Here is a 10,745-nt window from a genome sequence, read left to right on the forward strand (position 1 = left end):
TCACAAGTCCTCAGAAAAGGTTTTGTAGCGCTCGGGGATGAATAGGAGAACAAAGTCTGGGGGGGGGGGGGGGGGAATCGTTGAAAGCCATCAAACGCACAAGGGGGGTCCCCCAATTTTCGACACAAACAGCTTCATCACTACACCCTTGGTGGACACAGGAGGGTGGGCGGCAAAGTGGCGCATCAATACCTGCAATTGTGAGAAGGGTTGGGGGCAGGCGGTCCACGCTACTGGGTCACCTCTGGTCCAAACGGTAAATAGGCCCAGCGATCGTTTTGCGTCAATCCAGGCCTGTAGGAAAGATGGACCGTAGAAGGGCTATCATTAGGAGCCTATAGGCAAGGGATAGCTGCTGTGCCTGTAGGACATAAAGGAGGAAGGGAACCAGGTGGACAGCAGAGGGAAAGGGGAGAGTGTCGGACCAGGGTGTTGGATGCGGGTGTTTTAAATTACAAACAAATTCGTAGCAATTTCCTCTTCTGGTTGCCCACGCCCTCCCTGCTGAGGGCCTGATGGAACCTGAACAAAGGGCTGCGGGGTTCTGCCGCTGCCTCCGCCATTACAAGTTTTGTGGTTGGCGGGAAAAAGAGCGTGCGTTGAGGGGGGGCGGATCTCTGCTTCATTCAACCTTCCTCTGTCTCACCTTGCCTTGCTCTTTAAGTCCCTCCTTTTTCTTTCTTTCTTTTTTCCATTCTGTCCTTCGCTGGTAGATAACTTCAAAGTGGTCTCCAGCATGCTGCGGAGACGTTGATAAGCCACTTCCTGAGCTTGAGAGCTGCTCTACAATACGATAATGGAGACAGACATGCTGGGCCGCCGGGCTCAGATCCATCCGCTGGCTCCTGCCTCATAAAAGCCTTTCCTTTGTCTTCTGCTCATTCACAAACAGCCTCTTATCCCATTACATCCCTGTCGTGTCGTTGTTGGTAGGAGTTCGTTTTTCAAACTTGAGGGTGTATAATTGTGAGTTAGTGGTTGGGTGTAGGTTGGGTTGTGCTGCGGGCATGTGCATTGTTTATATGTGTGAGTTATATATATAGGTATGTATTCACAGTGTGTGTGCTCATTGGTGTGGGGGCTGCATGTGTGTGTGTGTGTGTGTGTGTGTGTGTGTGTGTGTGTGTGTGTGTGTGTGTGTGTGTGTGTGTGTGTGTGTGTGTGTGTGTGTGTGTGTGTGTGTGTGTGTGTGTGTGTGCGTGTGTGTGTCCATATTGTATGTATGACTGTGACATTTCCTGACAAAACGCCTCAGTGTGGAGGATAATCATGAAAAATGAACAGATACACACAGCCATGTGAATTGTTTTTTGAGTGGAGGACAAAAGAGGGAAAAGACAAATAGGTTTATGCACTGCAGCCACTGAAATAGCAGCTGTAAGCACCTTGTGTGTCCTTATCAAATGACCTACTTTGAGCCGGCCACCACATCCAAACCTCAACCTTTACAGAATGGATGTTATCTAGATGCCATTGATGCTTCTATAGCCAACTCTCATTTCCCCTTGCGTAATCTTAGAGTAGACTGTAGTGTGTGTGTGTGTGTGTGTGTGTGTGTGTGTGTGTGTGTGTGTGTGTGTGTGTGTGTGTGTGTGTGTGTGTGTGTGTGTGTGTGTGTGTGTGTGTGTGTGTGTGTGTGTGTGTGTGTAATGGTACGTTAAACGTGAACTGTGCAGGAATTACTGGCACCTAGCGGTGAGGTTGCTGATTGCAATTAACTGAATAAAACTGATCGCAGTATAATAATTAAAAACGCACCACCTGCAGGGCCTTTTCTGTTATATTGTCTGAAATAGTGTAGAAATATAGGAGAGAAACATGGCCGGCTCCTTTGAAGACTACCCGCTCCCTATGTTTATATAAAAGGGCTCATTCTAAAGAAATAAAAAACACAATGTTTACTCACTAATACACAGGAATATTATTCATTTTTTCCCAAGTGCTAGATGCCACTAAATTCTACACACCACACCTTAAACTAATTGTGTAGCTTCACAAATGAAACCTACAAAAGAAGGAATACCAATGCAGAGTTTGTGGTATTTTTTTTATCCAATTTAACCTTGTATGTCTGTAATTAGGGTATAACCTACAAAACAATAGCCATACATGACATGCTTCCATTTAAAAAATGAGGTTTCCGTACTAACACCATCATTTGAGCTAAACCAACCTGCTGGCACGTCCATAAATAAGACCGTGGGGACGCTCTTCAACATTTTAAACACTTACTATATAGAACTTCTAATTAAAATTGTATGGAAAGGTTTTGGTGTGTGTGTGTGTGTGTGTGTGTGTGTGTGTGTGTGTGTGTGTGTGTGTGTGTGTGTGTGTGTGTGTGTGTGTGTGTGTGTGTGTGTGTGTGTGTGTGTGTGTGTGTGTGTGCGCGTGTGTACGTGTGTGTGGAGGGGGGGGGGGGGGGGGGGGTGTTAGGATGTTAATGCAGCTTTCTGGAGGCTTCTCGTACTCTCCCATGCACACCATGCACAATGTATATGTGCCAGATGGCGCGAGAGCACCCGCAGCCTCTAATGGCGCCACTTGATCATGTCTTAGCTTGGCAGTAAATCAGCGCGTTAACTACAGACAGTACATTCCATACATTGAGCGTTGGTTCGATTCCCGAGAGACTGCTCCAAACGTTGTGGGAAGTGGGTAAAAACACTTATAGGAGAACACGGCTCCTCTGGAGCATGCACTCAAAAGTGTTATTTGATCTCGCTGTGGCACGGAGGAAAACACTCCATAGTCTTGGGGCCCTTCGACGTAATTAAAACATGTTTAAGTTCCGATTCACATTCCTATTTGAATGGCACTTGCACACATGAGATGCAAAATACACAGAGAGCGGTTGTTTAGGTTGTTGACACACAGCGAGCCAATTTAAATATACAGAACTCCTCCTCACGAGGTTGGTTTGGGGGGAAAGTTGACTCTAACAAGTTTCTGAAACTGAAAGCAATCACTGATCCAGTCATGAAAAATATATCCGTTGCCCTAAAATAAGCGGCGATTAATTCTCCTACAATGCAACTCATATAGGTCTCTTAGTAACACACCATCGCTCCCAAGTGGTGAAATAAAGTATTGGCCAATTAAAAAAAATAATGAAATTAATTGCAGACAGATGGCGAGACTACAATTGACAGAAACCCCTTAAAGATCACCCCCGCATCCCCCGCTGACGTCGATCAGCACCCTCAGGTGTAAACTAGATTTACTCTGGGAAATCAGCATTTAATACAAAGCTATTTGACACCATCCAGCCTTGGAAACAATTGCATTCACTACTATTTGGTAACAATACACAGAAGAAGAAAAAAACAGGTATATTTAGAATTTTCAATGGAGATTTTAATATTAATTTGTTTTATTATTTTTTGTTATTATAAATATTATAAAAAATATTATTATTATTAATAATAATAATAATAATATAGATTTTTGTTTGATGGCTTTCAAGAAACTTCATGGTTGCATACTTGACCTCAAACATTACCACCAGTATTTATACAAGGAAGACATGAAGATAAGATTGATTTGATGAGATCTGTGACAGTAAATGGTCTATGTGAAGGAACCAGTCTGATCCTGAATCACTTTTCCTTTGGAATAGAGATGCGAGTGAGTGTGAGTCTGTAACTGGGTTACGTGTGTGTGTGTGTGTGTGTGTGTGTGTGTGTGTGTCAGTATCTCTGTTTATGTGTGAGTGTGTGCACGTGTGCGTGCTTGCCGGCACGTGGGAGATCAGTGTCAATTTTCAACAAGGATATATTTAGGGCAAGTATGGGAAGGGGGCAGTGACCCTTCCCTGCTCCAAACACACTCCTCTGCTTCACTCTTCTCTCGTGCTCCCCGCTGCTTCGGAGCTCTGATCCCGTTTACCTCCTGGTTAATCGTGCTGACGTCACTGGCGGACTGACTGTCCGTCAGTCCGCGTCACCGCTGTCTTACCGTTTGGTGTTGCTCTCATCATGGAAGATCTAGGTGAGTTTCAAGTCACTGTTGATGTGTACACAGAATACTATACTGCAGTTTGACTCATGTTCCCATTTTTAATCCACTGCTGTTTGTTCTCTTCAGTTACAGATGGGAGCATGGGGTGACGGACAGACAGGCAGACGCTCAGTGCTGTTCAGTAAACAGAGAGACTAAAATCAACTATTGTCACCGTTGAGAGAGAGAGAGAGAGAGAGAGAGAGAGAGAGAGAGAGAGAGAGAGAGAGAGAGAGAGAGAGAGAGAGAGAGAGAGAGAGAGAGAGAGAGAGAGAGAGAGAGAGAGAGAGAGAGAGAGAGAGAGAGAGAGAGAGAGAGAGCGAGAGAGAGAGAGAGAGGCGTGCACCATGTGTCAAGCGGAGGTCAGTCCGGGTCTCAACAGCCCCGACCCGCTGGTGAGGGAGGGCTACGTCATGGCCCACGACTACATCGCCTACGTCACGGCGGGCGGCCTGGACGGCGGGCGCGCTGTGGGTCGGCCCCTGTCCCGGTGCGCCGCGGCGCTGCGCCACGCCGCCGACGAGCTCCTGCTGCGCTTCCCCATCTTCTTCCGCCGCTGGCCGCGCGTCTTCCGGAACGTGAGCGAGACGACGGCGTGGCCGCTGCTCATGTCCATGCTGGACCAGCACTTCTTCCCCGGCGTGTCCCCCGGCGCGGGGGGCCGGCGGCGGGAGTTGGCGTGGAGCGCCGTGCTGTCCGTGTACGTGCTGGCGGGCCAGATGGCGCTGCACTGCCAGGAGCAGGGCATGCAGGGGGTCCTGCCACAGCTCAAGGAGTCGGTGGGCGCCTACGTGGAGAGGGTGGTGTGCCCCGAGATCCGCGACAAGGGGGGATGGGTGAGTCGTCCTCCTCCACCTCGGCTCGTCCGATTCATTGGATTTCATTCACCCATAATAAAACCCACAGTCCATGAGAACAATGATTGTAGGCCTATAGGTTGTGTGTTCAGCCTACCTTATGAGAGCAAACCATCGTTAAAGGGGACATTATACCACCAGGTGTGAGTGTGATTAGCCATTACAAGGCGTTTTTTTAAATATGACATCGCTAGTGGGTGTGTCCACCTAGATATATAACGGATAGATGAGCAACGTTTGGTACAATCCACTGGGTAAGCTGGTAGACTGATCTATCCAGCACACATGTAGGTGGACACGCCCACTTGTGATGTCAGAAGAGGCAGATTTTCATAACAGCTAATAACACTCAGACCTGGTGCTATAACATGTCACTCTTAACAATGAGACGTCATTAATATTTCAGCAATTATTTTGTGTATATATAACGCACTGATCTCCATCTTCCCGTCAGAGCGGCTTCGTGACACGCTTCGGACCCAAGACCAACCTGGAGAGTCAGGTGCAGAGCGCGTGCTGCTGGGCTCTGCTGCTGCTTGCCACCAGCATCCTCTCCTACGTTTTCTGGAAGCGGATAACTTGACCAACACTGCCACCCTCTGGACACAATGGGAATCTCCGTCTGTTTCATTATTCAACTTTACCACATTCATGTTACAAACTCTGGGAATTGTGCTCATGCTTTGAGTGTTAAGTCTCAAGTAAAATGGCAGGAAACCTCCACTAAACTGCATTACTCAGGTCTGTTCAAGGACATGGTTTGGATGCACATGGCCTATTTTGTTACATCACCTGCCGTTTTCAGTCAGGACTCAACCGTTAAGAATTAGGAATGCGTTCAGCTGTAGTTATTAGCTCAGGTTTACTAGTCAGGCGACTTATGCAACCAGAAAGATATGCTGCCGGTCAAATGTTGCTTTAAGTCATGTGATGCAAATCTAGCACTGACTGGATTTACGGAACTAATCTAGGGAATTGTTCGACCATGCCTAGCACATGATTTTGCAGACCAATCCATAAGCTAGCACACCACACTTTATATACAGTGTAGGTAATGACTGCGTCATGTTTTTGACCGCAGGCTGAGTATAGAAGGTAAACCAAGACCGTCTGTAAAAGAATGTTTTTTATTAACATGTAGTTTCTGTACAAACAGGACGACAAGGGACAGAAAAAAAAAACTAACAAGAACACTGGAAAGACCGACTTGAGTAGGTCAGGAAATTATACATCTTAGAACGAGAAAACAAAGTTACACAGACACTTCTTAGGCAAGCTCTTCTTCGCCTTCCTCCTCGAACTCACCCTCCTCCTCTGCGGTGGCGTCCTGGTACTGCTGGTACTCGGACACCAGGTCGTTCATGTTGCTCTCCGCCTCGGTGAACTCCATCTCGTCCATGCCCTCGCCGGTGTACCAATGGAGGAAGGCCTTGCGGCGGAACATGGCGGTGAACTGCTCTGAGATGCGCTTGAACAGCTCCTGGATGGCGGTGCTGTTGCCGATGAAGGTGGCGGCCATTTTGAGCCCACGGGGAGGGATGTCGCACACGGCCGTCTTCACGTTGTTGGGGATCCATTCCACAAAGTAGCTGCTGTTCTTGTTCTGCACGTTGAGCATCTGCTCGTCCACCTCCTTCATGGACATGCGTCCGCGGAAGATGGCGGCCACCGTGAGGTAGCGCCCGTGGCGGGGGTCGCACGCCGCCATCATGTTCTTGGCATCGAACATCTGCTGGGTGAGCTCGGGCACGGTGAGCGAGCGGTACTGCTGGCTGCCTCGGCTGGTGAGCGGGGCGAAGCCGGGCATGAAGAAGTGCAGACGTGGGAAAGGCACCATGTTGACGGCCAGCTTGCGGAGGTCGGCGTTGAGCTGGCCGGGGAAGCGCAGGCAGGTGGTGACGCCGCTCATGGTGGCCGAGACCAGGTGGTTGAGGTCGCCGTACGAGGGCGTGGTGAGCTTGAGGGTGCGGAAGCAGATGTCGTACAGAGCCTCATTGTCGATGCAGTAGGTCTCGTCTGTGTTCTCGACCAGCTGGTGGACCGAGAGGGTGGCGTTGTAGGGCTCGACCACTGTGTCCGACACTTTGGGCGAGGGCACCACGCTGAAGGTGTTCATGATGCGGTCGGGGTACTCCTCACGGATCTTGCTAATGAGGAGGGTACCCATGCCGGAGCCGGTGCCGCCACCCAACGAGTGTGTGAGCTGGAAGCCCTGCAGGCAGTCACAGCTCTCTGCCTCTTTCCTCACCACGTCGAGGACAGAGTCCACCAGCTCGGCACCTTCCGTGTAGTGACCCTTGGCCCAGTTGTTGCCAGCACCACTCTGGCCTGCCACAATGGAGAAACATATACAGCCAGTCAGTTACCATGCTCTCAGAGGCTGATCATACAGATCATATATTCAAATGATCCCAGAAATTTGTTTGAGACAACTGCTTACCGAAAACGAAGTTGTCTGGCCTGAAGACCTGACCGAAAGCACCGGACCTCACAGAGTCCATGGTGCCGGGCTCAAGATCGACCAGAACAGCGCGGGGGACGTATTTGCCACCTAATAGATAAGAAACAGTTAGAGCTGAACAGACGAGAGAAAGTATATTAACGTTACCCATTTTACATTGCTTTAATTACCCGAGGCCTCATTGTAGTAGACGTTGATCCTGTCCAGCTGCAGGTCGCTGTCTCCGTGGTATGTGCCAGTTGGGTCGATTCCATGCTCATCGCTGATCACTTCCCAGAACTACAAGCAGAAACCAACTTTAGCTTATTGTCTAGTTTCATCAGATCTGTTAATCATGCAGTTACTGCCCCTTCTGGGATTAATGCATTCATTAAACCGCAACATATATTAGCATCGACAAAATAGCGATTCCAAGTCGCATAACTTCATTTGTCTTTTTTTCCTTTAAAAAAAAAAATAAAAAAATTATATATACATTTTCTTTACTAGTTCCCGCGCCAAGAAACATACAAAAGCGCGCCATTCCCCCCAATTGGTTGAGCGCCATTTGCTCTTAATTTGAAACGTCATCAAGCGGAGCACCGCCCCATCCGCCGGGAAAAACCGGGTGCGGCAGGCTCGCGCGCGCGTTCACGCGGCAAAAAGAATAGCTAGGCCTCTTGGGTCAGACAGTAAACGATCAATCCCAAATTAAATTAAACTTTTTTTTAAATATTACGATAAACTATTGAGTCAATATGTATACAGTTAATAGCTTATTGAACATGGACCCATTCAATAGAAAGGCGCATCCTTCTTGCGCATTGCAGCAGGACGAGACAACCCCAGGAAAATGTGGTTAATCTCAATTTATGGTTAAATCTCATCAAACCGAAAAGGTTTTTTTAATATAAAGAGCAAAATAGATGTAGGCCTATCCCTCATATATATTGGCGTAATAGTGTGGGTGTAATACATATTACGCCAATTCCGACTACCGGTGAAATTGTGAATCGTTTATAGCAGACTCAAATCTTATTAAGAGTATTTCCCAAATGTGAAAGATTGACAATTCTATTAAAATGTATCGACTTTAGCTGAAGCATATGGTGCTTTGAATAGGAAATCGCTGGGTGTGGTTTAACAAGCACACAAAGAGCTGGCATATTTCTGAGAATTCTTAAAATAAAGAAAAAGGTAGTAAGAAACAATGATATCCTTTCGAAAAATATCAATCTACTTACCTTGGCACCGATTTGGTTTCCACACTGGCCGGCCTGCAGATGGACAATTTCCCTCATTTTGTCTGGCAGTAAGGACGTCTCGACGCTACACAGACTACAGTTGTTCTTGAATGCGAAAGAAAGGACTCCCTTGTGCTTTATATGCGCCCTGTACCCCGCCCACGAAATACCGTGTCACCAAATGTAGCTTAATCATAGGCTGTGTTTCACAGACTTAGTTGACCGGCGGTGTTTTTGACGAATCAGAGGTCGAGTGGGGTTTCGCCATTGGCCCTCCCCGACTGTCAATCAGGTAGATCTGTAACGTGTGACTGGCTGCCGGTTAATCTTGAGACATGTGCTACTTCCTGCGTGGCTAGACTGAATTCTGACAGCAAAAAACTCTTCATACGCCCGGCAGGATCTCGCACGGTTATAGCTGATTTTTTGCACGGTTATCAGATTAGCATTTCAATGATGAGCACGTTGTTTTGAATACATTTAATAAAGAAAATATGATATGCCATCAATGACCCACAGACAGTCCACGTGGCTTCTTAAAGAATTAATTGGTAGTCTGACGTTTTGCCTCTTGACAAAATGCAGCTCACTTCTTAGATAGAACAGCCTCACAGTGAACCCTACATATCTGACTCTAATGAGTCGCTACAACTAGAAACATGTTTGATGTGTTCCTTCTCAAATTCTGCATACTTTATTTAACAATTGGTGTTTATTATATTATTACAAAACCCAATATGTGAACCATAATTCGAGGTCATAAGTACCGGCTGGTATTTAGGGTGCAACAGAGAGGCATTTTTGCTGGGAAGCAACTGGCCCACAGAGCTAATGCTACGGTGGACAAAAGCATTCCTGCCATTTAGGAACTGGCTGCAAACCACACAATGGTGGGTATGTTATCGTATGTTATACCGCTGGACATACGGAATAGGAACATGAATACATCCATATTCTGATAACATTAAGAACACAACACAAATGGTAATGGTTCTAGGCCTAATATAAATGTGTGTGTGTGTGTGTGTGTGTGTGTGTGTGTGTGTGTGTGTGTGTGTGTGTGTGTGTGTGTGTGTGTGTTGGGGTCTAGAAAGCAGTGGTGGAATTGGGCAGATGGTCTTATTAATAGATAAACTGAAGTGTGGATACGTCCATGACGCCAACTATTCTACTGCTGCTCGGACACAGTTGCTGGTTCTGACAGAGAGATACCTAGACCCTGTCTGCTAACGGAACCACCCATTCCTCCTAAGGGTGGGTGATCTCTTGGCATTAGAGAAAGGGGCTTACATGGCCCACATTTTATGGAGATTAGCTGCTGAGAGTAGCAGGCATCTTTCGGTCTGGAGGAGGAAGTGGTCACGTACTGGAAAACAAGGAAGCAGTCGGTAGCTTGTCATCAGAGTAGAGGAGCGACCGCTGCAGTCTTCAGACGCACCGCCCAGAATCTGGGTGTTGTCACTGGAGCACAGCTTGCTATCTAGCACTATGAGAACTTTATCTAGGTCAGTTTGCTTTATGGCTGAATGTATGTGGTGTAGTAGCCTCTAGCCTGATCTGGCAACACAAAGGCCCAGCCTGTTTGGTCTATGAAAGGGGTTTGTCGGATGGAGGATAAGTCAAGAAAATAGTAACGGTTACTAAGGAGCTTGTATTAAATCTCTGCTTCCAGAGCTCTACAGGGAACATTTAAGCTCCCATTCTGTCCATTTGTGGTCAGACTAGTGCTGGTAGAATGATACATTATAATTATATGATAAACTGTATTATATTAATATAGTACATTGTATTGTGTCATCATAGGAAGTCTGGAAATAGACTATACGACAGTGGTTGTAATGTAGTAGAGGAAATGTATTTTGTGTGTGTGTGGTGTGTGTGTGTGTGTGTGTGTGTGTGTGTGTGTGTGTGTGTGTGTGTGTGTGTGTGTGTGTGTGTGTGTGTGTGTGTGTGTGTGTTCCACATCCTCGGTAGCTACAGGGCGTGGTCTTTGAAAATCATGGCTAGTATTGTTCCAGCCTGTGTCCGTCTACAGCCGATCAATAATGCATGGGGTTTAATTCCTGGGAGAGCGGTGGGGGGCTGGGAGACAGAGACTGAGATACTTTGAGAGATGTTGGGAGGTCCATCCGGAGAGAAGATGCTCCATTTCCCTTTTTACGAGTTCGATCATTTAGTTATTCTATCATCTGCATCGCTCGTAGGTCA

At 47.1% G+C, this 10,745-nt stretch overlaps 2 protein-coding genes across 2 annotated transcripts; one reads left to right on the plus strand and one right to left on the minus strand.

Moving 5' to 3' along the window:
- Window positions 1-3,467: 3,467 nt before the first annotated feature.
- bcl2l16 (BCL2 like 16) lies at window positions 3,468-6,121 on the plus strand. Its single transcript, XM_060054034.1, has 4 exons — window positions 3,468-3,987; window positions 4,084-4,172; window positions 4,287-4,832; window positions 5,308-6,121. Exons 3-4 carry the CDS (start codon window positions 4,344-4,346, stop codon window positions 5,434-5,436), a joined length of 618 nt encoding a protein of 205 aa, XP_059910017.1. The 5' UTR covers window positions 3,468-3,987; window positions 4,084-4,172; window positions 4,287-4,343; the 3' UTR covers window positions 5,437-6,121.
- On the minus strand, window positions 5,969-8,682 carry LOC132459466 (tubulin beta-1 chain). The gene is made up of 4 exons (XM_060054018.1): window positions 8,538-8,682; window positions 7,485-7,593; window positions 7,294-7,404; window positions 5,969-7,181 (listed from the first exon to the last, which is right to left on the minus strand). Exons 1-4 carry the CDS (start codon window positions 8,592-8,594, stop codon window positions 6,121-6,123), a joined length of 1,338 nt encoding a protein of 445 aa, XP_059910001.1. The 5' UTR covers window positions 8,595-8,682; the 3' UTR covers window positions 5,969-6,120.
- Between the last annotated feature and the right edge of the window lie 2,063 nt (window positions 8,683-10,745).

This window comes from Gadus macrocephalus, chromosome 6 (assembly GCF_031168955.1).
Source record: "Gadus macrocephalus chromosome 6, ASM3116895v1".
NCBI lineage: Eukaryota > Metazoa > Chordata > Actinopteri > Gadiformes > Gadidae > Gadus > Gadus macrocephalus.

Excerpts from the sequence above, each read along its gene's own strand:
- bcl2l16 (XM_060054034.1), top strand. The coding sequence starts at position 4,344 with ATGTGTCAAGCGGAGGTCAGTCCGGGTCTCAACAGCCCCGACCCGCTG. Across the intron at positions 4,833-5,307 it reads TCCGCGACAAGGGGGGATGG|AGCGGCTTCGTGACACGCTT; the intron begins GTGAGTCGTCCT and ends TCTTCCCGTCAG.
- LOC132459466 (XM_060054018.1), bottom strand. The coding sequence starts at position 8,594 with ATGAGGGAAATTGTCCATCTGCAGGCCGGCCAGTGTGGAAACCAAATC. Across the intron at positions 7,594-8,537 it reads GAAACCAAATCGGTGCCAAG|TTCTGGGAAGTGATCAGCGA; the intron begins GTAAGTAGATTG and ends TTCTGCTTGTAG. Across the intron at positions 7,405-7,484 it reads CTACTACAATGAGGCCTCGG|GTGGCAAATACGTCCCCCGC; the intron begins GTAATTAAAGCA and ends CTTATCTATTAG.